The following is a 26932-nucleotide window of genomic DNA, read 5'->3' on the forward strand; positions in this document are numbered from 1 at the left end:
CAATAAATTAGAACATAAAACCTAACGATAGAAAAACAAAAGCAATAGCTTCTGATGCATTTAGAACTACACTCAGTTTTCTAAAGCAAGGTTCATCTATAAAAGGTTTATTTTTTAAAAATCTAACATTTGAGTGGTTATTCTGCTTCATTTGAGCTGTGCACCACATATAATTTATTATTATCCTTTTTTTTTTTTTTTAATCAAGTGAATTCAGAGTAGCTCTGCCAGAATTAACAAGTGATCTAGAGAACTAGACTGAGTATCAATCACTAATAATGCATTTCTAAAACATAATGCAAGAAATATAAGAGAGGCAGTATCTTGTCACAGTTAAGTTTTATTCATTCAACATTTCACATTACAAATATTTAAAAATTATGCATATTGTTATAAATAGTTGGCTGCAAACAATTAAATAGCATTAGATTTTTCTTTTTGTTTCACTAGCACTTACAGACCAACTCCTAGAATATGGACATTTCGTATAACATAACTTAATTAGAAAGAAAAAAATACAAAAATAGGAACTTATAAAGTGAAATGACAATAAAAATTAAGGTGATATCTTAAGTAAAAAAAATGCTATTAATAAATACAACAACCTTCCCATACACAGTTAAAAACTATTGAAATTTTGCCATTAAGTAACATCGTTAACAGACAGATATTTAAATATTTATTTTCCTTCAGAAAATGTGAACCATATATTGTGGAGCACAATATAGCAATTAGTAAAAACTAGACACTTTAACATATTAAAAGCTTCACCTCAAAAATATAACAAAAATCTGATCAAAATTATAAAAATTAATTATACATTCCAATCAAAAATATACCAATAAACAGCTAAATACATTGTTGACCTAATAATTACAATGCAATCAATCACAGTAGCTTGAAATAAACAAAATAAGCAAATGAGCACAAAACCTTTAATGTTTTAAAAATAACTTCAATTATTTATATTAGTACAAATAGTTTGATTTCTTTTCTTTTTTACAAACACCAGCATGAAAAGGATTACAATAACAGTAGAAAATGACTGTGAAAAACATATTAACATCTTCTTTAAATGTCGGCAATTAAAAATGGCATTAAAGAATTACATTGCAAAGAGTCTTTATCTGGAAAAAGTTAAAAAAACAAAAACAAAACAAAAAAAAGTATTGCACATAACAACTCGAAGTTAACTTGCAACATTTACCACATTCAAGTCTTAAGTTCCCCTTTCTCCAAACGGGTTTTGATTTACTTCAAACAGACAGTGGGGATAAAGTTCTCAAGTCTTTTTAACAGCGTACTAAAGAAGATGCTTTCGTCCTGCACTGCTAATTCATCCAATGACATTTAGAGTTATCTTTTTTTACGCGTGTGTGTATATATATTTTTTTCCTCTGTGCATCCTATTGATACTGGATTATGGGGAAGGTTTCGAGAATAACATGGGAAGGGTGCAGGGTGTGTGGTGGCCTTAAACGAAAGGTTTAGAAACATCTGGTGCACAACCACAACAATTATTAGCTAATTCATGTACGTTTTTTTTTTTTCCTTTCTCGTCATGCATGCTAAGGATTACAATAGGAACTAGTTGGCAGTTCAAGAATATATATTTTCAAATGTTAAAATACCTAAACATCAAACATCCATTGTGATACGAGGATCAGCCTAAACATGAACCAGATTTAGCATTCTCCTTATAAGTTTATATTCCAGCTATGGAGAGGAAACCAAAGAGACAAGGTTATCTTTTAGCCATTTTGCGCAATATTAACATGAACGACAACGTGTTCTTACCATGCTGCTGTCAGATCATTTCTGAATCTAGGGCTGCCATTAAAATCTAGTGTACAAGAGCCAAGAACTTAAGCGATACACTTTGATCTCTCCTCTGCAGATTTGTCGCGTCAACACAAGCAAGTGCGTCCTTAGTTGTAAAGAGTCCTCAGCACTGAAATGTATAAAAAGCATAATTGAAAATAATATATTCTAAATTCACTAAACTTTTTTTTTCTCTTAAAATGAAAATTTCCATATATGCAGATCTCTCAGTAACAAAAGTACAAAAGCTACCTTTCACAATGTGAAAAATTGAGGTATTGCAAAAAGGAGTTTTTCCATTTCGTGAAAAATGTGCCTAAAATGACTGTTGAAAAAAAAAAAGTATTTAGAAAAGTAGTGCATAATAAATGTTTATATGTGCATGACAAAATAATTTAGCTAGAAAACACTGTACCAAAAATCAGCAGGCCGTGTATAAAATAAACTTTTTTTTTCTTTTTTATTTTTTTTGCCATCTCATTAACGGCAAATTCTTCAAAAAGTGTTTAACTTCAAAAACGTTCAACCACCAGCTCAAGTGACGACGAGAACACCGTCAAGCCGACACGAGGATAAATAAAAGTCTTAATTGATCACTAACTCCCTGACTTTTGCGCTAGTCGATTTGAATGCCGACAAATCTACCGAATTGGATATTCTGATGCCTGGCGTAAACTCCTCAACAATACCCGACCACCGAACTACATGCATCTCTTTCGGTTGACCTTTGGAAAGAGGGTAGACTTGCGAAAAAAGGTTCAGTGGTTTTCACTAATAACTGCATGCTGATCAATTCAAAGCCAATCTTTGGTTTGCTGGAGCCCATCTGGTCTTTATATTGAATGGGATGAGGACAGGATTGGGTTTGGGGCAGAAATAATCAGCCAAAATGAAATCTGCTGGGTAAAAGAAAGGAAACGTTCATGGATTCGCTAGACACTACACAGCCATCTTTGGTTCCCTAATGTCTGAAAGTAAAACCTCTTAAGTTTCAGGTGAGCATTGGGGGAAGGGCCGAGCGAGTGGAGAGATGCATGGACTAACTTCAGTTATGCTTCACACTCAGGCTGCTACAGGACAGGAGGTACATTGTTCGATCATTCTTCCTCCCTTCTAAGTTGCTTTCACTGCGGTTCTGCTTGTACGTACACTTCTAGGTTTTGGGCTTGGGGTGGGGGGGGTGCTGGGGAAAGGCTTAGGAGACACATATCGCAAGTTAAAAATGAAAACGAAGGCTTGCCGCTAACAGCCTGAGAGATCGACGGCTGCTTCTTGCTAAGCTGGACCAGAAACGAAATCAAGTTCCTTGCATTTGAACCAGCTTGCAGGCCGACTACTGCAACTTTAACAACATACATTCCCCACTAGGATGCTGAATCTCCAATTCAAATCAGGAAGTGACAGAGCAGATTTTCTCAATGTGCTGTATGCTGATGTCATTTCCTTTTTCTATGGTCCTGGGGGAAAGGGTGAGACCAGTTTTTTTTTTTTTTTGTAATATATATATATATATATGTTCGACTTAAACTAGCAGCTAAGCTTGAGGTATTAGTTTTCTTGCATGTCACAATGTAGATCAAATCCAGACAGCTGTTGTGGAATCAGTTGTTGTCATCAAGAAACATTGAAGATTAGCATGGTCTTAAAGTATATATATAAAAAAAAAAAAAGAAAAAAAAAAAACAGTGTTGAGAGAATTCACTTCTGTTCTCAAATCCCAAGCTTTGGTTAACAACTGAGATCTTAGACCACACATCTGCACTCTGGGTAGCAAAGAAACAAATGCACTCTTCCCACACCTTTTCTTTTCACATTTGCTCCTTTGCCTTTTCAATTACATTAAAATAGGACTTAATACTTCCAATCGCAACGTTAAGAAAAAGCCAATTCTAAAAGTCATGCAGATACTTACTGACAAATTATACTAATACTCAATATATTCACATCTCTGTGCACTTGAAAATGAAATATAATGGAGTTATAAAAAAATAGAGAGATGGATTAGACATTTTCTTTTTCTTCCTGAATCTTTTTTTGGATTCACATCCATGTTTTTAATATTATATTAAATGACAAATTAAAATCATATTTTTTGTCTGTCTTTTTAAAATTAAACTAAAAAGGAACCAGCAACAGAAAAGTGCATTTATTTAGATGATGATTTTGCGACTCCTCCTAGCCTACTCTCCCCCTCTCCTCTCTCTCTCTCTCTCGGTCTTCTCCTGTTCCTACCAGCTTTAGTTCCAGCGGAAGGAGATGTGGCGAGGTCTGTCGCCACCTTCCTTGACCAGAGGCTTGTGGAACTCGCGGCCGGCGCGTGAGTGGATGGCCGCCCAGCAGTATTCACAGTAATACTGGAGACACGTCACGTTAGCGCAGAAGAAAGGAGCAAACTTCCCTCCACAGCGAGTCCCCTGACATTCATCACACAGCTGGTCATCCAAGACGTATGGCTTCACTTCCACCTGGACCGAGAAAGATCAGCAGATTGTTACGTGTGTGTTTTTGCATGGTGACATTATTTTTTCTACTTAAAGGGGTCATATGACGTTGCTAAAAAGAACATTATTTTGTGTATTTGGTGTAATGCAATGTTTTTATTCGGTTTAAAGGTGCTGTAGGGAACTTTTGTAAAAAATATATTTTTTACATATTTATTAAACCTGTCATTATGTCCTGACAGTAGAATATGAGACAGATAATCTGTGAAAAAAATCAAGCTCCTCTGGCTCCTCCCAGTGCTCCTATTGCCATTTGCAGAAACTCCATCGCTCCCGGTAAAAAATAACCAATCAGAGCTGCGGTCCGTAACTTTGTTTGTGTTCAAAATGTAGAAAAATGTATATAATTAGCGAGTACACCATGAATCCATTTTCCAAACAGTGTTTTTGGCTTGTCCTGAATCACTAGGGTGCACCTATTATAAGTGTTTATATTCGGACTATTTTAGATTGTGATTGACTGAATGCCTCAAGCATGTGACGGAAAGTTTACGCCCCTCACTGTACAGTGATCTCGTCTTCGTTCACAGAAGCATTGTAGGCTACTGGTTCAGGAAACAGTCCCAGTCTCTAAAATGCGTTGCACACTTCTGAATATTTGGGTTGAACTGTTTTGGAACAGTGTTGTAAATACTTCTTTTGGAAGACCAAACAATGTAGTTTCGCTTTCACAACAAAACATATAATGTCTTCACAATATGACACCGTCGGAAACAGCAAGAATAAAAGTTATGCCTTCTTTATTTGCATGAACAATTGGGCGGTGTTATGCAAATCTTTCCACAGCGAGAATCTAGCCTTGTGGGGGCGTGTTCGAATGAGCTGTTTTAGAAGGGTGTGGTTTACTTAACTTTTATAAAGAATATCTCTTTGGATTTGAGACTTTAGTCTTTGCAGCTTTACAGATGCACTAAGAGCTTGTAACACTCCAAAGAGAAATCGCATCATATGACCCCTTTTTTTAAATATAAGCGAATCCATTTTGCCCCAATTGTCACTTTATGTCCTATTTTGTATGTTCTTTGCTCTGTAATGTTTAAGTAAATCTTTTCTTCGATCATTTTTTTTTGTCATTTATTTTGTTTTGTGATATCAGAGAAAACAAAAACAAAGATATTGCTTAAAAAAAAAATAGTAGCAAATACTACCACAATGTATAAATACTTCACCATAAACAAATAGTATTGAGAATTAGTGCAAAACATTGCCATGAAAATAATACCAAAATGCAAAATAGATTTTTGTGTCAATGTGTAATGTTTTTGGCAGGTTTAATGGGATTTTACCATAACCTGAATATGTTGGCCTCCAAAACCCCATCTTTCTTTTTTTTTATAAGTCCTGCATTAAAAAAAGCATTTCAATTGTAACCTAGGCTGTGTAAAACATGCATTTGTTCAACAAAAAAAAAAACATGTTGTAATGTCACAACTAGGGTTAGAGCATAGTCCAAAACACTACTTTGAGTGTTTTTGAGGCTTGCTGGATCAATGCCATTGCATGGAAGGGAATTGTGCTTATGCATTTTTTTGGAAGTCAGCACTGACCCGTTTATCGATTTCTCCATGCTGCAGTTGTACAAAACGAGCACTGATAGCAGCAATGTAGCTCTGCTGATTAGAGAAGGCGACCCGCCCTGCTCCCTTGGGGTACTTCAGCTCTGGGTCTGTGTCGATGCCTGCATAGCACACGCCACCATACAGCCTGTCCATAATCATCGCCAGCTCCACTGTCAGAAAGACAACATATTTAATGCTTAAAAGTAAAAAAAAAAACATACAAATTAAACTGCATAATTATTTTTACCTCTTTCATACTAAAATAAAAAGGCAACTCCCAATATATTTTAGAAGTTTTGCCTTGAGAAACTACTTTGAAAATAGTTTGTCAAGCTACAAACTATTAGAAAGCTACACTTTTACTACTCTTCTGATAAAGAAGCTATACTACAAGCTGTTAACAGAAAAAAAACAAAAACAAAAAACAACTCTATACCTGCACGAAGTGGGCGTGGCACTCCTCCCACAAATATGGTCTTCCTCGGGTCCAGGGGCTGTGATCCATCCATCACAAAATCACTATCATTAAGATTCCAAGGGCGAATCTGGACCTGTTACAAAACCACACATCAACAAAATAAATGAAAAAGTTTTCAAACCCACTGACAAATAAAGCAATAGCAGGACTTCACAGATCAAATAAGGACAAAATAATGCTTGATTTGACAATGCAGCTATTTAAGAGAAAAAATAAATTCACTATAAAAACGGAAGTGCGGTAGTGTTATTCATCCTTACAGGTTTGTCTTTAATGGTTGGGCTGGAAACACATAAATAGAGCTTTCCATCCTCCTCGATGCAGGCATCGATAAGGGCTTGAACAGAGCTCTCATCTTGAAACAAGAGGAAAGCGTAACCTTCAGAAAAGAGAATTCGAGAGTTCGTAAGCAGTGGGAATGGCAGAAGTCGTAATTTTTACATTAAAATTATAAATAAGAAATGCACACCATTAACAAAACAAATCCTGTGTTTAAACCAAATGGGATCGTTTTCCCAAAAATGATTTTTTTTTCTCACCCTTAAAGTCATTCTAAACCCACAACACTTCCATTCGAAACTAAAATATAAATATATTTAATGAAACATAAGAGATTTCTGTCCCATTGAAAGTCCATTCCACCAAAAGCCTCAAAAACTAATCCATATGAAGCGAGTAGTTCAATCCAAGTCTACTGAAGAGACAGAGATTGTTTTATATTAGGCTTTTATTCACATCTAATTCATTCGCTTTGCAAGCATAACCCATATAAAGTGATGGTGTCCCATTAGATTTCATCGCTCGATACATATGGATTACTTTTGCAAGAGGAACGGACTTCCAAAGGAGGGAAGAATCTCTCAACAAAAGTCTTGTGGGTTTGGACTGATATGAGGGTGAGTAAATGATGGCAGAATTGTCCTTTTTGGATGAACTATCCCTTTAATTGAGTACTCTAAGGCTATCATGGTTATCATGTCAGCCACAACTAACATATTAGTATGTGCCTGTTATGAAGATTATGGTTGACAAATGGCATTCAACTAATACTTTAATATCTTAGCTCACCTTTCGGGGGGAAGTATGACTTGCTCTCTGCTTTGTGAGGCCAGTCCACAAACAGGTGCCCGAAGCGGCGAAAACTAGCGGTTATCTCATCTAGGCAAGACAGTATTGCAGATAAGTGTAAGCGGCTTTCGTGGAAACAGTTCCAAAACCAACAATGAACCTTGACACTTGTTTTTAGGAACAGCAGTGCAGAGGTCACCCTAAACGCGTGTAATACCTTCGTCAATATCAGGGGGGAGGCCACCCACAAAAACTTTGCGAGAATAGCGCTCCACCCTCTCTCCGTTCTGGTGAGGGAAGCAGTGGGAGGAACCAAGGCCAGGCAGGCTCTGATCGCCTCTCTCCTCGTCTGGGAAGCCATCTTCCATCGGGAATAGGGATGAGTGTCCTGAGGAATGGGGAGAAGGCAGGAATTATTATCGGTGCCTTTCTCTGTTTAAGCTATATTCCTGCACCACAGAGTAAAATCAATTACACTGATGGATTATTCAGAGCCCAAGAAATACTACAACAGACAATTGCATCTTCTTGGTTGTGCAATTTTGAAAGCATAGGGATTTCTGAATTATGACTTCTGTGGTATAAAACAAATTATAGCCCACAGTTTTGGTCCAATGATAAAGCAGTTCATTTTTATATTCTCTACAGAGTTGTGTTAAAGCATGGATGTGTACACTACCGCTCAAATGATCGCGTTTTTGAAAAAGAGCTCACCAAGGATGCATGTATTTGATGTGAAGAATGACTACAATTTGAAGTAATTTTTTTATTTTAATACTCTTCATGTTTTAACGTTATTTATTGTAGTGATTCAAATCTGACTTTTCAGCATCATTACTCTAGTCTTCAGTGTCACATTATCTTTCAGAAATCATTGTATGCAGATTTTTGTGCTCTAAAAACATTTCTGATTATTATTCAATGCTGAAAACAACCGGGATGCTTAATATTTTTGTGAAAACTGTGACGTTTTGTTTAGGATTCTATGATGAATAGAACATGTAAAAGAACAGAATTTATTTGAAAAATAATAAATGTTTTTTTACACTTTTTATTGCTTACATGCTAAATAAACCTTCCGAACAGTAGTTTATATTTACTTTAGGGGTGCACCGATAGGAATTGTTTTGGGGCCAATACCGATTTTAACAAACACTTACGGCCGATTCCTTTACGGATATTTGATCATGTGTTAAATCAGCAAAGTTCAAAAACACCTGCATTACATTATACTAGCAGTTTTATTCCTGCTTCATCAAATTATTTCTAATGAATATGGATTGGATCCATTTAACATTCAGCAGGCCTACATAAAAACAACAAAACAAAGATACATATTAAATAAACAGTGCTTTTTAGATAGGTTTACAGTTCTTTAGGTACAGAAATGAAGTCAACAAAATTAATGTAAAATAACACTTCACTGTATACATTAAATACATGTTCATCATTTTGTATTGTAACAGACTTTTTTATGATCAATCTTCTAATTAGTTTTTGTATAAATTTTTTTTAAAAATTGTACGTCTAAATATGTATGAGAGGCGGGACTCTTATTTGGACTGGTTTTCTGGTCTACGGAGCTATATGGACGCATTTATGGAAGCATGTAGTTCTTCGGATTGAAAGTTTTTCAGTTTATTTAGGCATCCCCCAAAAAGTTTACGGTTAGTTGCAATAAGTGTTTTGTGTAATTGTAATAATGATGATAATGCAAATGAGAGAGAAAGTTAAATGTGCACTTCTCTTGCTTTGTTTGGAATTTTTTGGGAGTGAAAAAGAACGCAATAAACTTAAAACATCAGTAAAGTTTTGGTCTTCATTCAGATGAGGTCCGCCACAATTATGAAAATTACGAAAGTTATTTAGTCAAGAACAGTCATTTGTATTTTGTTATTTGATTAGCATTCAAGTGCAAACAGCATGGCTAGGATTATGCAACAGGCATTATACAGCACAGTATCTTCACTCAGTTAATAAATAAACCATTGGTTTGTTATCTTGGCCTTTCCCCTTATATAACCGTAATGTCGGTTGCTGTAAAGTGAGGAAAAATCAGCTGATAAATATCGGCCGCCGATACATCGGTGCATCCCTAATTTACTTCATAACTCCATTGTTGTGAAATACACAAAATCACATTAGATTAAATATTCAGACTATATTTTTTTAATCCTAAACTAAAAACTCTTACCATCTTTATAATTTGTGTGAATGTATGATGGAATGTTTGATGGCCAAATTTATACTAAAGCGATAAGCTGTGGGTTGCAGAATTTAATGGGGTTTTATGCACTCTCCTTTGCATCTGTGCCTATAAAACTAACTTCTACAATTAGGTTATATAAGAGAATATTTGGTCAAAATGGCCATTAATGTCATAAGGTCATGTAGCTCTGCACTAAAGCTTCAGTAATAATATTAGTTCTTTAGCTCAAGCCACTCCAGCAAATTTCCTCCTGACGTGACAGAATACAGGCCTGAGCTGCTTTACAAGACTTTATGTAAGGGAGTTAGTCACTCACAACCGTGGCCTGGATATGTTTGCGTATGGTTGCCTCAACCACAGAAAAGCCCCAATCAAATTCACTCTTCACCAAAAATTACAAAACACAAATCTCTGGAGTACAGCAGGAAAGAGGCACACAATCGATACACAAATGGAAATGAAGGCTCCTTGTGTACATGCAAACAATTAACAATGCCCCAAAATATATCATGCAGATGCTGGATTATTCTACCCATCATTATGATAGTTTAAAGCCTTTCATTTTTCTCATTTGGATTTGTTAGAAGTTTTCATTACCTCGTCGCCTCCCATAATTCCTTGCTGCATGTAAAATAAGACGATCACATAGTAAAGTAACACATCCCCAATGAAAATTTGAATTCTCTTACTAAACTTTATAAATGAATAGTGGAACTAAGCTTTTTATGCCAAACCTGACTGCAATTGTACATTTTAAACAAATGTGCTGTAAGTGTGTGGCATTTCAGAGCCATATGATTATAATTAAAATCTTGCAAGTAGCCAATTATCTGGGTTTGTTGGTCAAGTGCTCAAACAATTTCAAGGCTCAAACTAAACTGTGCAACTAAACTGAGTTTCTTGGCTCAACGACCTACATGGCCACATGTTTTAATTCTGAGCACATTCATTAACAACCATTGCCGATTATCAAATGTCTACTCACTGGAAACATGATACCTCACAAACTAAAATACATTTTTAAAGATATATTTTCCATTGCTATAATGATAAAAAGTAGTCATTATCGTGTGTAATAGCATTTCTGATTTACCCAGGAGGAGGAATTTTTTTTGCTAAATTTGGCGAATGAGACCATTCAAGCTATCGGATTAAACAAAACTCAGTGTGGCATTTTTTGTTTTTGTAGAAATAGCCTATATTGTGCTAGATAGTGCTGTTTATTACTATATGATATATACATAGTTTCTCCCATACATAGATTTTTCCAAAAGGCTTTGACTTAATTGAATAAACGGAGCACTGCTTTTCATTGCATTCAAACGTTTATAGATTTATATATCTTTGCTTTACCTCATGTTTCAAATCCATTCAAACAGAATGTAACAGCTAAGAGAGCCAGTGAGACAAATTGCCCTAAACGTTCATCTTACTGACTACTTCAACACACAGCTCGTTCTTTCTGCTTGAGCCACTAGCACATTAAACCAATAAAATGCATGTGCGTACCATTTATGGGCAAGGGGCTGTCTCCTCCTGTATGGGTGAATCCGAGGCGACCTTTGAGAGAGGATGGTATAAATCAGCTGGATGGTTAGAACGACATACAGCACATTTGTATCCACATGTGGTTTGTGTTAATACACATTAGAGTAACAGGTCTCTGGTTTTCAAGATTATGCAGCCTCTTAAATGTACACTGTAGGTTCAGTTTTCTAGATGAAAAATTACAGAATCACTCAAAGAAGCCAAAAGTGTCAACATCTGTCATGCACTAACAAACAGATGGATGCAAGTCTACAATCCTCAACACAGTTCCTGGATCATTTCAAAAACACCACAGGGTTCAGCGAGGGAGTCAGTTGTGAACTCAGTAACGACTCACTGATGGAGACAGTCTGATTCAAATCTTTAACTCAAGAGCAGGTTTGAGGTTGTTTGATATCGGCTGGTTCACAATAATGATTTGTTCATGGACATAGCCATCAGACTTGTGCCATGTTCGCTGTTGTGTGTACTTCAAAATGCCATGCTACTCTTTCAAGGACTGGCTGATGACAAATCAGTCATTAGAAATTTGTGTTTATAGGGCTTTGGGTTTTAAAGGTCCCGTTTTTCTTTTTTTTTTCTTTTTTTTATAAATCAAGATTTGATTGCGTTTACAGTGTGCAATATAACGTGTTCATGTTTCGTGTGTAAAAAAACACAGTATTTTTTACACAATTCACTTATCTGTATACCGCTGTTTAAACTGTCATAAAAAAAGGGGTTAAGTCTTCCTTGTTCTATAAAGTCCCTCCTTCAGAAATACGTTACGAGTTCTGATTGTGCCCGCGGTTCCGGTGTTGTGATTTGTGAAACGTGATTGGACTAGTTTTGAGAAGCAAGTGGGCAGGATTTGTTTTGAAAACCTGGCAATCCTGATCGGAACGCACGTGCTGGAGATGTACTTCTAAATCACAGAATGCCTTTACTGACAATATGCGCATGAAAATCGCATTCGATTTTTTTGCACATCCCTACTATCTAGTTAACAAAGCTAAACAGCGTTGCCCTTTGTGTAATAAGTTACAGAAACTGTTAAACGCACCAACTTAAATAATAAATACACTTACTTGTGGTCCATAAACAACACCTTCTCCAAACAAAGAGGCAACTGCTCCATCTTTCAAGAATAATCTTTGTGCGAATCCGTCATTAAATTAATTGAGATTGAGGAAGCTGTCCTCAGCAAAATGTGCTGCACATAGTTTTACATGTGGATTATAATTTTCGGGAACCAAGCTAAACAAATTGTAACCATTGATCTCTAAGTACAGCATCCCTGGGAAGCCCAAACAAAGGTGATTGGACTCCGAAACACTTATTTTCATCATAACATACGTCGAAAAACGCAGCTCTTCTCCATTGGAGCACAACAAGACCACGCCCCCTTTTTTGTGTACTCATGTAGGCGGAGGTTAGTCAAAAAACTGTTTTAGTGACGTCATTACTGCAGGAACTAGAGGGATGTAGTCCAAACGGGTCGTTCGTTGTAGGCGAATTCTGTTAAATAAAATATCTCGCTTGGCATTGAACTTTGAGCTTTAGAATTTTACAGATATATTATTTATACTCTAACAACAACATTACACACTAACTAATGTTTAAAACAAGGGATCATGAAGAACGGGACCTTTAAACATCTGTTTTTTGATGACCACTCATGTACTCTCCCGGAAACAGATCACTTTCATTCTCATGCTCAACTCAGCCTATTTCTGCATCTAGTAGAAGAATGAGAGGAAACCTCAAGTACATCCAGCACGCCTGGTATGGATTGTTTCTCGTGTAGTGTTAACATGGCTCTGGCAGCCCCCTCCTTCTACTGTTCACTCCGAGAGCAGTCTGGGGGCCAGGGCCAGCACACCATTTTGTTGCTTTAGCAAGAACAGAGAGGTCTTTTACAGGCAAATGACAATGCTGGAAGCTATTCAAAGCATCACTGGATAACTTCTCTTCCCCAGTCGCTTGTTTGGTCATCTCTGCCACACTGGGCTGGTGTCTGCCCTGCAAGGCTGCCCTTCTGGTTCTGCTGCTTAAGTTTTTCTCTGCTAGAGAGAAGCTGACTGAGGGTTGATCTAATTTGGTTCTTAAACGATTTTAATGTATATGGGGATGAACAGCTTTGATTCAAGAAACCACCCAACAGAGATTTCATTGTGTGCCTTATTAAAAATCAACATTAAGTTGACTGCATTTTGGGGTTGCATTAATCAGGTGCAAATGTGTGGAAATCTAAAACATGTAAATTGACCGATGCTTCTGTTAAAAGTAAAAATCAAATAAATTAATATGTAGTGCTTTGGAAAAAAAATATATATATTTTATCCAAGCTGTGAGTTTACAGCCTGAAATTAATGTGAAAATTTACAAAATGGCAAGAAAACAAGTGAACCGAGTTATCTTGCAGGGAGAACAGTACACTCTGATTCCCAAAACAAATGAATTTTATGAGCCGGTTTTATGGGGAAATCATCCAAAGGCACCCACAAACTCATGAGTTACTGGTTTAAATCAGACAAACTGTTCATTGAATGAACTCACTGAATCGGTCAAAGCAGTTACTGAATACACATCTGACTCACATCTGAACTGTCAGTGCTGTCCATCTCAAAATGTAAGGTTTCAAGGTTTGTGAAACTTAAATCAGTACTGACTGTTCATATGACAATGTGAAGTTAAAGATAAGATAAATCATTGATAATAAAACCAGGAATGTTAAAGGGTTTCTCCAACACAAAATAAAAATTTGTCATTAATCACTTACCATCATGTTGTTCTTAACCTGTAAAAGCTTTGTTCATCTTCAGAACACAATTTAAGATATTTTGGATGAAAACCGTGAGGCTTGTGACTGTCCCATAAACTGTCAAGTAAGTTATACTATCAGGGTCCAGAACAGTATGACAGACATCCTCAGAATAGTCCATCTGCCATCAGTGATTCAACTGTAACATTATGAAACAATGAGAATAATTTTTGTACACGAAGTGGGTGGCTGACCCAGAAGAGCGTACGCTGCCTGCGTTCAGCTCATATTCTCCAAAATGGTGCTACGCTGATGTGGAGAGAAACAGAGGAGACTGATTGTTGTATGAAGTCGGTATTTTTATTTTCTTCTCATACAAAAAGTATTCTCGTCGCTTCATGACGTTACGGTTGAATCACTGATGGTAGATGGACTATTCTGATAACTCTTTTAATACTTTTCTGGACCTTGACAGTGTAATTTACTTGACAGTTTATGGGACAGTCACAAGCCTCCCGGTTTTCATCCAAAATATCTTCAGTTGTGTTCTGAATACAAACAAAGCTTTTATGAGTTTGGAACAACATGGTGGTAAAAGATTAATGACAAAATTTTCATTTTGGGGTTTAGAAACCCTTTAATTAAGAAAGAAAACAGGGTCAATTTTGATTTAATGTTTCAAGTGGCAGGAGTTCTTATTACCATTTATAAAAATAAAAAAAAGCAAATAAATAATAATAATATACCACAATGGAACTTTTTTTCTTTTTCTGAAACATATGTGACACTGGACCAGTTTTAAGTCGCTGGGGTATATTTTTTAGCAATAGCCAAAAAAACATTGTATGGGTCAAAATAACTTATTTTTCTTTTTTTTGCCAAATATCATTAGGATATTAAAGATCATGTTCCATTAGGGTATTTTGTAAAATTCCTACTGTAAATATATCAAAACTTAATTTTTGATTAGTAATATGCATTGCTTAGAATTCATTTGGACAATTTTAAAGGGGATTTTCTCAATATTTAGATTTTTTTGCACCCTCAGATTCCAGATTTTCAAATAGTTGTATCTCAGACAAATATTGTCCAAACCTAATAAGCCATACATCAATGGAAAGCTTATTTATTCGAACAATTTACACTTAAGACTGATTTTGTGGTCCTGGGTCACATATTAATATAAGCCACAGATTACAAATTTGAGAGAGCTCACATAATGAAAGTCAACAATCTCACAAAACCAGGCTGATGCATTCGTAAAGTCTAGTGTAGCTTCAGAGTTACTGCTGTGGAAGTAGATCTGGTAAGCTCTGCTGCACAGACACAACTATTTGTAGGTCAACACAGAGCTTTTTCTCTCTTCTTGCTCTTTGTGTGTGTGTGTGTGTGTGTGTGTGTGTGTGTTCAATGATTCAGCACTAATGAGCAGCATTTTACAGCTGCTCACTCTCACACCAAAAATGTAACACCATATCTGATGTTCAAGAAATCTACCGAAACATTCAAGGGAAAAACATGATGTATAATGCCACTGGAGAGCACAAAGACAAAAATGAAATGTTTTAATGCCTGATCACATTTTTAAATATATAATTCTGTTCTGAGAAATAACAGGCGGCTGTGGCCAGCAGCAGCGACCATAAAAAAAAGATTAGATCTACTGTCTGCTCCAGAACATGCTCTAATAAATGCACGGAATAATGTCACGGGCTCATTCATCGTCATTTGCATGCATTTACAACTGCTATCAAAGTTGAGGCCTCCAGGACTGTGCCTTGTCAGCTGCCGTAAAAGAGGCATATAAAAGTGATGCAATAACCATCCACCTTTCAAAGAAAGTTAATTAATTAATTAATGGGACACTGGAGAAAGAAAAGGAGCTCCATTGTTTACATAAAATACCCATTCAAAAGCAGTGCAGTAGAATGAAAAAGCATGTTCTGTGTGAATAACCCCTTACTAGAGTACAAACCAGCTACAGCTTTCATTTGATTACAGAAAGAGCAATGCAACTTAAACCATGTGAGCGACCGCATGAATCTAACTGCTGACAGGGCAAAGGTTTTTGGCCATCAATATGTTACTTTGACACAATCTACTTTCGTGGACTGTTATCTTACCTTTCAGAGTGTCTTGCTCAGCCCTCATGATGTCAATCAGAGAGTTCTCCAGAGAATGCATGTTGAAGCCATCAAATGAACGAGGACGATCCTGTGGTGAAAGAAAAGGAGAATAGGTATCAAGAAAAAAACAACTGTTATGGCATTTCTCACATCCCTCGACTTTGCGGGAGTATCCCTTTCATCTACAATAGAGTTCAAGCTGTTGTGCTTTTGTTCCTCAAAAATATATATCCTGTTGAAAGGAAGCCACAAATGAAAGGCTCAACAGAGGCTCTAGACCAAAATATAAATGTTATTTTGGTGCTCGCTACTGACTTGACCTTTGGATCATGAAGCTAATGTGTAATGTGACAGGTCTAATGATTGACATAACTTATAAACATGAAGGCTAAAAAACTGGCAGAGAAAGCACAAAGGCTTGCAATGCAGATTCAACTTGACAATTACAAACCATGTGCAACAATGAAGGGTTTCTGTCAATTTTTCATTTTTTTTTTTCTTTTTTTAAGGCTGAAAACTCATATTTAACAAAGAGATAATGCCTGAATTTTACTTTATTTAATGTGATACCTGCAAATGTAACTCATATATATATATATATATATATATATATATATATATATATATATATATATATATATATATATATATATATATATATATATATATATATATATATATATATATATATATATATAGACTGCAACAGATAACAGTTGAATGAACAAGGCATGGATTAGGACATTCCCCTTTTACCTGATGATTCAGCACAATCATGTGTTTAAACTGTATTAAAGGTCATCTGAACTCAAACCTGAGACTTGCATTAAACGCACACCTAAGGCTCAAGACTCTTCATTCGATTGTCCAACAAACAATAACAGAATCTAGGTCTACCTGTTTTTTGAAGGTCAGAAACACGTTCTATGCAAGTAGGCATCAACACAGACGCAAATGCCTGACCAAAGCATTACAAGAGTGCAATCCTATCGAACATACTTGGTGTATGCTCTTGCGTTACAATAATGGTAACAAACCTCAGCAACTTAACGGGGTGACAGAGTTACCGTCAAATGTCTGCGCCAATAAAGGGATAGTTCACTACAAAACAAAGATCCTCTTCCTTGTGTTGTTCTAATTCTTTGTGACTCATTTCCTTCTGTGAAACTAAAAAGATATTGAAGAACATTTGCAAAAAGTATTCTTTGAAGAACAGATTTTGTCATTTAAATCAAAGTCAGTTGGGTGTAATTGGGTCCAAACATGTAAATGATAACAGAAACTTCATTTTTGTGTGAACTATCACCTTAAATGAGAAGTGTTCACATAGAATGTAAGAGGCAGGGCAGTGGAATGGAAAAACCGCACGGTCTTGAGTCATTAGAATGCTGTTAGGGCACAACAATCAAGCATGTCCATCCAGTACATGTTTATGTAGAAAAACATTCCACTTCCAGTACAGCAGTCCTTTTAACACCGCTGAGAATGTGTTATGCATTGCATTCGTACACATTTCATGCCAGAATTGTGTGTGAATTTTAATGCCAATTCAGTTAGCCCAGTCGATCTTAATTTAGACCGATCAGGTTTTTCAAAACTACTGTTGGCATTAACACCAAATATGAATGTTTTAAACAAAAGGTCTCCCAATAGAATAACACACCCACAAAGTTAAGCCACTTTCACACTTCCATTCCGGCAAATACACAGGTAAAGTGTTCCTGCAATTGTTCCCGGGTCGCTAGATTTTGCACTTTCACACTGCTAGTGATGACCCGGTATATGTGCATGCTTTCACACACAACCCTTGAAGATCCCGTAACGACACGTGACATCAGTGCGTGACGTGCAATGTACGAGTCGAAAACGCTAAGCACGTTATACTTTCACTGAAGCAAGCAAACGATCTCAGCGTCAGCGCGGAAAGTGATGAACTAACTGATCTCTGCTTCATTACAGTTTGTACATAGGTTTTCGTCGCGAACGTTGATCTTCCTTCAAAACAGCCGGTAAAAGAGTCGCGCGAAAACGTGCGTCATCACTTCGACACGGAATTAGATCTGGCTTTTGTTCACACAGCGCTCGTCCCGGGTCGAATCCCGCAATGTTACTAGGTCGCCAACCCGGGTTCAATTCGGTAATCAATCCTGAGACGTGGTTGCTTTCATACAGAAGGCGACCCGGCAATGTTCCGGAAATATTGCGGGTCCGACGTGCAGTGTGAAAGGGGCTTTAGAGAAGCAACCTGCTCACTGCTACATACATGACGCAGCCGGGTGCATCTGGCTATTTATATACCTAACTAACGTGGTGTACCTGAGCTCCAACATAACACAGCTTCCCTCTGAAGTGGATGGTGCCATGATTAACGGTACAATCTGCTCGTGCTCCGTCACGATCTGGCATCTGCTCTTCAGAGCACCACTCATCCCCCTCAGCTTAGAGAGGCCATGTGCTCATGCAGGGCACTTATGCCACAGCACAGGGCTGGCTCGCTGAATCAGAACACGAAAGCAGGCCAAAGGCCGTCTTCAGAATTACTGCACAGTACACTCCACTGAGAGCCCTTTGATTAAGGACCAACTCCATAAGGAACTGAAGCCATCATTGACAAAAACCCAACAAGATGCATTCTATACACAAGTCTTGTTAAAAAAGTGTTAGTAAGCATTTCCCGCTCCTTAACGTGAAAACAATAATTGGCCTGTGCGCAGGGCTTGCTGACTGAAAGGCCTTTATCCACCAGGGGCATGTTTTCAGGTCATCATAGTTCAAGCGATATGGAAAAAGTCTGCTGTGAGCTATCAAAAAAGGACCTTGATGGAACACCCTGATGTGAGTGATTAAGTGTGGCATGTTACGGGCGTTTCAGGAACGACATTAATCTGAAATGTCATGGTTAAAACTAATGAAAAGAGGGACGGGGGGGAGAATGGGAGGCAGAGGCTTGACATTGTGTTTTTTGTCGCAACACAAGGTATTTCAAAGCCTTCCACATCAAATCACTCTAAAGCCTGTTAATCTGGCCTTTCCACACGGTTGGAGAGGCAGGGGGTATGGAAACTTTCCACAGGGGAGCGCAACTGACTCTGCTGATGAAGTAATTAATGTGTAGAAAGAGCTCTCAGCCAGACAGATGGCATAAAATAACCATCACCATCTTGGTCATGCCTCTATCATAGACCTTTTCTTATCGAAGAACCATGCGTGTATGACAAAATTACACTGGAAAGGTACATGGTTTCCAACCGACAACTGAAGGGCATTGAAGGGTCTACTTACCTCCAGACAGCACCGAATCAAGATACCTGAGCTAAGTGTACTATTTGAAACGGAGTCCAAAATAAAATGTAATAAGCAAATGGCTGGAAGGCAGACAGAGTATTTCTTTGCACGTTATTATTATAACCCATATGACTACAAAGAATAAATGTCATGATGGTCAATGGTCACATACAGCGACCAGAAAATATAGCTCAATATGCATTTATAGATTTTCTTTTACAATTCTAAGATTCATAGTGTCCATCCCAATTTATTTTTTTATGAAAAACAACCAACTTGTATACATCTCCTTTTGTAAAATCATCTCCTCTGCAAAAGATACCAAATTCAACCCCAATGGTCAAAGGCATCCACACTGTAAAATAAACATACATAAAAAATCAAAGGAAAAGCAACACAGTGAAATGAAAAACACATTCTACACGAATGGCCTCTAAAAGATGACTGAGTTATCATTTTCATATTCTAGAGTCTAACACCAATTTATTTTTTATCAAACCACAAAGATCCCCAACAATAGAGGCAGTGTAATGCACTGTGCGGTGAATGTCTGCGCTGAGGAAGCCTGAAGTCCACGCAATCACAGGAGACTTTAAAGAAGATTACAGAAGGTTAAGATGATGGCTAGAATTTACAAAGCAAAAGACCTGGCTGACCGAGAGCATACGCATTACAATAACAAAAGTGCGTATCTTATATTACAGCGTGAATCTAGAGAGGAATCAACCAGAATAAAAAAAAAAAGGAGTGAGAGTGAGAATGCACAGTGCTTTGGCTAACCCTCTGTTCTTTACGATAAATCCGAGCAACAGATGACTATTTGCCATGGGCACCTGCACCCTGTGACGACAGCCAAACAAAAGCTGGATTTGAAAATAAACAAACAGCTTTAAATCGTCTCCAGCTTGATTGCTAATTGAGCCTTGGGCATATAACAGACCAATTGGGTATAAAAAAATTAATTAAAAAAAAAAAACACTTCCCAAAAGCCATATTTGTTTTTCTGTTTTCTTTACAGTGTCTCTAATCATCTAACCTTGTAACGACAACCCTCTTCACCATCATGAATTGCGTGTCCCATTTCTCACTTTCTCTCTGAGCAAACTGCTTAATTACACATCTCGGAAGTGCCTGTTCATGTGAGAGTCTGTCAATGTGTGTGTGTGTGTATACGTGTGTGTCCTGTCCCCCCCCTCCGGAGACAGCCTTTGCTTTCACACCAAACATCAGATATTCTTGGCTGAGAGTACACAGAGCCTGTGGAAACTTCCAGCGACATTATGCAGTGCTGGGAATCACATCACGTATTCAACCAGCTGGAGCGAATAGCTGCGCATAAGAGCTGCCTGTTCTCAGTGGTGGAAGCCACAGGTTCCAAGTGCTATCAAATACCTTTAGTTTGTTGATTTACAAAGAACAGAACACATCTAGATCACAAAACTACAAGTTCCGATACCAGATGATGACCTCTGTGCGCAAACGGCTTGATAAGAGGATCTGGAAAGCACCTGTTCCCTGGAATCAAGCTGAAAGAGAGATACACTGACACAAATGAGGGCTGATGGCCCACAGAATTGACACTGCTTTCTGTAACGCCAAATTTAAAGCTAACAGAGCAATTCAATTCCAGAAAGTACCAACAAATATTTGTTTCTTCTAAAAAACAAAAAGGACGAAAATAGCATTATTAACTTATTGACAAAACCTTGAGAGGAAATGGTGCGTTCAACCCATGTCAGAAAGAATGCAGGATTATGTGAACTTTCTGAGTAGGTCAATTAAAAAACGAAATGGAAGACACAAAGATGCAGTTTCTTCACTGACGGTAGATGTTAAAATTAAATTATTATTATTAGATTTACAATAAACCTAGGCAAATTACATCATATGCAATACAATAGTTTTATATTATTAAGATATAACAATTGAATTTACAGCACCTTCATAAACTTAATAAAACCATAAAAAAAGAAAAAGCACATCTGATGCTCATTCTTTATTCATTAAGGTAGAGTTAAAAATCTTGCTGCTTTTTTCAATAGATAACGTTCTTTGGCCTTTCTCAGCTAAAATACAGAATCCTGGTGCAAAAATCCTAAATATAGTAACAGATACAGTTACACTAAACACCTGTTCACCAAAATAAAATTATCTGTATTATCTAAATTACAGTAAAAAAAAAGGCAGCTGCAGTTCCCACTTCCCAGAATGTGTACTATATAATATACAGTAGCAATATTTTAGTTTTATAGGACTGAGCTCAAATTGATGGATGTGTTCATCACAAGTTTCCATGATGTGTGCCTATGTATGCATGCATGCGTGTGTGGGAAAGTTTCTAGAGATGCTCCGGTCGACCAGCCATAAACTGGCACTGCTTTTTCAGTTTCATTTTGGACGAATTTTAAATTCCCAAAATGTAATTTGTGTGGAATTTGTATGAAGTCTGTAAATATGAGAAAATACTGTACCAGGCAAATCAAGCTCAATGTTCGTGACGCTCAAAATAAATGAAGACAAATACGTGGAGGTTTATATAAATTTTTCTCTGAGAGGAACTGACCATCTTTAGAAATGTTTCGATGGCATTTTATTTTCTGCTTATGTCAATAAATTGCATATTAAAGTGGTGTTTATAAGCACAGCTGTTTTGTTTACAGTGGTAACCGAGGAAACTATATATCACTGTTGTTCCACAAGCGCCACCTGCTGTCAGAGAATAAATGTGCATTTTCATTCAGTCCGTCTGCTGTTTTTGCTTTGTGCAGGTTTCTTATGTAGCATCATTTCACAAATCTAAATTCAGATAATTCTGTTTGCCCTTTAAATCTTGAAATTATACAAATCAAAAACAACTGCTCATGTTACATGTATGTAGCACTACTGTCTGTTGAAAATAAACAAAAAGTACATTTCCTGTTGTACCTTAGTCATTTCAAACCATGACCCCAAAATCAAGGTACCGATACACCCCTAATATATATTTATAGGGTGCACAAAAATGACTCATAAATAGTTCAATAAATATTAAAGAACATAAGATGACAGAGAACAAAAATCTAATATGAAACAACTTTAAACAAAATACCATACGAAATTATGAGAATATTAGTTATTTTTGTTTGTTTTTTTACTGTAAATTATATTAAATATTATGAGGACTTTTTTTACTTCCAAAATTTGTAAAAATTTAACAGATTGATTACAGTATCCATGTATATGTATGTGTTATTAAACCATAACCATATTTTGGCAGTAAGCATATCATAGTATTAAAGTATTAAATTACATTAAAAATAAAAAATAAATTTAAGTACACATAGCACTTTTTTACATAGCAAAAGTGACAAGAAAAGAGGTGAACATGGTCTCTGACAGGGTCTATATTTTTGGGGGGAATGATGGCACTCAGTAAATCTGCTTGATAAAATTATGTTTTTGAAAAAGAAAAATTGCATTTATACATCATGTGCTTAATAATTTAATTTTGTTGTTACCTTTTACATTCACAATATAGCATGGGCCCATCCCTTATTAGTGAAGTACAATATATTTTTATTATAGAAATAAACACTTCATATATAGAAAATAACACCTAATATATTGACAAATTCTCCAGGACTCTATGCCCTATCTTTTCACCATCATCACTCCACCCCTCCGTCACACGTACACAGACTGCAAACAAACAAGCAGTTCTAGTACAGCTAATAAACACTTAAGACCATTTCATACTACTGCTGCTGCAGCATAAATTAATTGAATTTTATATTTATGTATTGTAGACCACAGATCTAAAGAACCCATTAATCCATCTAGCTCCAGTTATGACAAGGCCAAAAGTATACTACCAGAAATAAAACAGGTTGGCCGACATTTTAAAACCTGTGCTACCATGATTAATGCATGGCTTATGTGAATGTCATGAAATGGGTCAAAAAGACAATGTCGACATTACAATTATTCGCTTTGTAAGATTAGCATCAAACCGTCCCAGACAGCGTCATGGTAGGCAACTGTCAGCTCCTAAAATCTCACAGAGCTGTTTGGAAAACAAAACAGGCAGGGCCGAGTTAGTCATCCAAGCCTCTGGAGTCTGGCACATGTTGCTTTGGGCCCAACTCAAGATGAATTTGTCAGAATGTGCAAACACAGGCAAATTAAAGCTGTGCAAATGCACAAAACAATGATCCACATGTTACGGGGTTCACACGACAGCAACTGCAGCATAGAAGCAACCGGGAATCATTCATTTAAATGTAAACTGCCAGTTTCTGATCACAGTAGCCTTAAAGATACTGTTAACGATGTGATAGCGGGGGACCAGTGCATTATCTATTTATATGCATAGCTGTAATTAAGCTGATATAATTAAAGGAAGCCCAAAAAAAGTCTTCCACTGCTGAATTTTCTTTAGATTAAACTCTTACTGTCACCATGTTATTCATATTCTTTAACTAACTAAGATTAAAAATTTTATTTTATAAAGCCTTTAGTAGATTTTGGAACAGCTAAAGCCTGTTCAGACCAAGAACGATATGAACATAATGATAACAATATTAACAATCGATAATGCTCTGTTGATTATTAGCACCGCAGTTCTGTCGTCTGCTGCTTTAAATGCTCAAGCTCTTTAAAGACGGGTGGATTCTGACTGGTTTGTTCATAAATTGTTAGCTTTCTTAAAGTGATTCCAAATACATTGTTCCTCATTACCGTTACAGTTGTAGTGTGGATTTTGTGTGTGAAATCCAGTCATTGAGAAGAAAGAAAGGTTGGCATAGCTCCAAAAATGCATGATAAAATGTTTGTCATTTTGTGTGGCAACCTTTCTTTCTTCTTATTTCTGGTTACAATAGCTGGGCACCCTTATTGAGTTTTTAATGTTCCTCTTTTTTTATTTTTTGCTAAATCCAGTCATTCCCAGATTTTGCTCATAGCCTGCTTTCACACAAAATTTAGCTGAAATTAGTATAAATTAATGATGTGTAGTCTTTCATGTTGCCTGAACAAAGATTTCACCATTACACAGCTCCAAGGATTTTGTGAGAACAACATATCATACTCACGCATTATTGTATCCTCAGTCACAAAAAGATTGGGCACAGTGCATTATGTGTGTTGAGGTTTTCCTACCTTTTTGGCAAAAGAATAGCATAGCCCTTTTTCTCTAATCATGTACCCCCGAAAAAAAAAAAAGACATTTCTACTGCACGACCAGCCAAGTTGTATTAAAAGCTCATATCGCCAGTTATCGTCTTTGGTGTGAATGGGCCTTTATTGGCCAAAATTATTGTTACCTATTTCTGAAGCAGATCATTGTGTCAGTAAATATACACACCTGGAAAGGGAAGATGTTCTCGCTCCTGCTGTCATCCATCCAGGACTTCGGGTTGAAGCCGGGGCTTGCTCGGGAATACTTCTGCTGGGGCATGTGGTTGTTGGGGAAGGTCTTCTTTAGTGGGGAAATGGAGTTGAGAGGAGTCATGCCGCCATTCAAACCACGGCGGTACTCACGGCCCTGGGAGCCACCCCAACCGCCGTAACCCCCACCTGGGCTCCACGAAGTGGAAGAAGGAGAGGGCGAGGGGCTCTGGTAGCTGCCCCAGGGTGAGGGAGGCTTGCTCAGGTTGTTGGAGAGGTGCGGCAGCTGGCCGAAGGGGGCGCTGCGGTGAGGGAACGGTGGCGGATGGGGACTGGCTGGAGAACGACGATGCTGCTGGTGCTGACTGTGGGGGTGCTGGAAGTGGGGGTGAGGTGGGTGGTGTTGGGAAATGGGAGCGATCTGAGGGGAGAAGTTACCCCCGAAGCCTGGGCTGACGTGGTGAGAGAAATTCTGGAACAGCAGAGGGGCGTTGTTGGCCGAGGCGGCCGGGTTGAAGAAGCTGATGTCCTCGTTGATGATGGTGGAGGGGGTGGCGGGGATAGCAGCCGACCAGTTGTTGAAGCTGGTCAGGGAGGAGGAGGTGCTGGACTGGGCAACTGAGCCCAGTCCCGAGGGCTCCTGATAGTCAAAGGGCGTCAGCACGGGGGACTCCAAACGCAGTTTCTCCTTGCCACTGGTCCCGTCGGATGACCCGGTCTCCACTTTACTCTCTTCTGCACGAGCCTTTTCCAGCTCAGAGATGATGGCACTCTCCTGGTGTCCGGGGGAGAGCTGCTGTTGCTGCTGCTTCTCTTGGGTCTCTTGCAGCTCCTGCTGCTGGGCTTTGGGCTTTTCTGAGCCTAGAATTTCATCTTGCATGTTGCTGTGAGCGCCGGCCGCCGGGAACAGCCAGGTCGAACCACTGCTGCCGCCATTTCCAGCCGGGGTGCTGTTTATGAAAGGGGCGGGGCTGGCGGTCGCACTCTGGTGGTGGTGTGGCGCTTGCAGGTGAGGGTGGATTCGTACTGGGAAAGCAGACTTGTTGCCAGTGTTGTTCTGCACTAAGACTCCAAACCCGTAATCCCCCATTTATGTTCTCCAGTTCAACCTGGCTCCGACACAGTTGTTCTTGCTTCCTAAACCCTGAAAAAGAATGCAAATCCACGGTTAAAATACTCCATGACGCAGTCGCACAACATAATTCATGACACACTGGAAACACTGAGGACACCCTTTGGTGAGAGACTATGTGGCACTACGCCACCAGACGTCACAAATACTGACAGGAGAGATAAATGGCATCGACTTTGCCAGGACATGTATGATATGACATGTTTGTGTTGTCAAGTATTATACCATATTGGCAATAATAACACAAGTTATAAAGGACATTCAGGCACTAATTATAGATTCGTGACGTCTCTTCAGCTAGCAGCTAACAGGCTACCGGCTTATTCAACAGGAACTGCTAAAAGGCTTCATATCAGCCTAAAGGCCGACTCGACCGTGTTTTATCTGACGCAGGAATAATACAATCAGATTGCTAACACGATAAAGTTTATAATTTAGATATCATCCAAAGTAAAAAAATAAATAAAATAAAATAAAATCCTTAGTATCCCCTTTCCTTTTCAACAAACGATTGCTCGAGCTGAAAAAATGATGACGTATTCTGCTCTTGCGCTACAATATTCACAATAACGCATTATTTAACACACATAAACGCACAATACACATCTAATATTGTGGATTTTTCATAAATACGTTCGCAAAAATCAATAAATAAATGTACTTTTCACCTTAGAGGCTGATCCAAGCGATGACTGAGAGGACAGACACTCGTTCCAGATATTATCACAATGCAAACTAACGCAGAAGCTCCAATAAACTGGTGATCTGACACTATAAAGTGGGGATCTTTAATCCGACGGGAGTGTCTATTTTTTCTCCCTTCCTCGTCTTGACGTGTCCTGCCTTCTCAATGACACAGCCCTGTCTCGCTTTAGCCAGCTGCTAACCTTTAAATCACTTGCTTAGACGATTTTACGTCATTGACTTCAATATAAAAAGACTAACGTTAGTGAACTGCAATGCGTTCATGCGTCCATTTCATTGTTAGATTTTCTTTTTTGTTCTTTTTCTTTTTTTTTCTTGTTTTCACCAGCGCACTGCTGCTCCCTTCACTACACTCTCCACGGCACAATCTACTGAAGGCAAATGACAAGGAGA

General features: G+C 37.8%; 1 protein-coding gene across 7 annotated transcripts; it reads right to left on the reverse strand.

Moving 5' to 3' along the window:
• Positions 1–322: 322 nt before the first annotated feature.
• LOC113063880 (cytoplasmic polyadenylation element-binding protein 4-like) lies at positions 323–26932 on the reverse strand. Of its 7 annotated transcripts, XR_003278751.1 has the most exons (13): positions 26503–26932; positions 24680–25846; positions 16051–16141; positions 11146–11196; positions 10234–10257; positions 7645–7815; positions 7428–7517; positions 6620–6738; positions 6318–6432; positions 5870–6051; positions 4054–4286; positions 1798–1951; positions 323–1716 (listed from the first exon to the last, which is right to left on the reverse strand). XR_003278751.1 is itself a non-coding variant. In XM_026234285.1 (12 exons), exons 2-11 carry the CDS (start codon positions 25790–25792, stop codon positions 4059–4061), a joined length of 2184 nt encoding a protein of 727 aa, XP_026090070.1. In that variant the 5' UTR covers positions 25793–25846; positions 26503–26932; the 3' UTR covers positions 323–1951; positions 4054–4058. The 7 variants fall into 7 exon arrangements, 4 of the variants coding, with proteins under 4 accessions (XP_026090070.1, XP_026090069.1, XP_026090071.1 ...); XR_003278749.1 differs by having other exon boundaries at positions 323–1951; positions 2074–4286; XR_003278750.1 differs by having other exon boundaries at positions 1798–4286.

The sequence above is a fragment of the Carassius auratus genome, chromosome 46 (genome assembly GCF_003368295.1).
Source record: "Carassius auratus strain Wakin chromosome 46, ASM336829v1, whole genome shotgun sequence".
Taxonomy (NCBI): domain Eukaryota; kingdom Metazoa; phylum Chordata; class Actinopteri; order Cypriniformes; family Cyprinidae; genus Carassius; species Carassius auratus.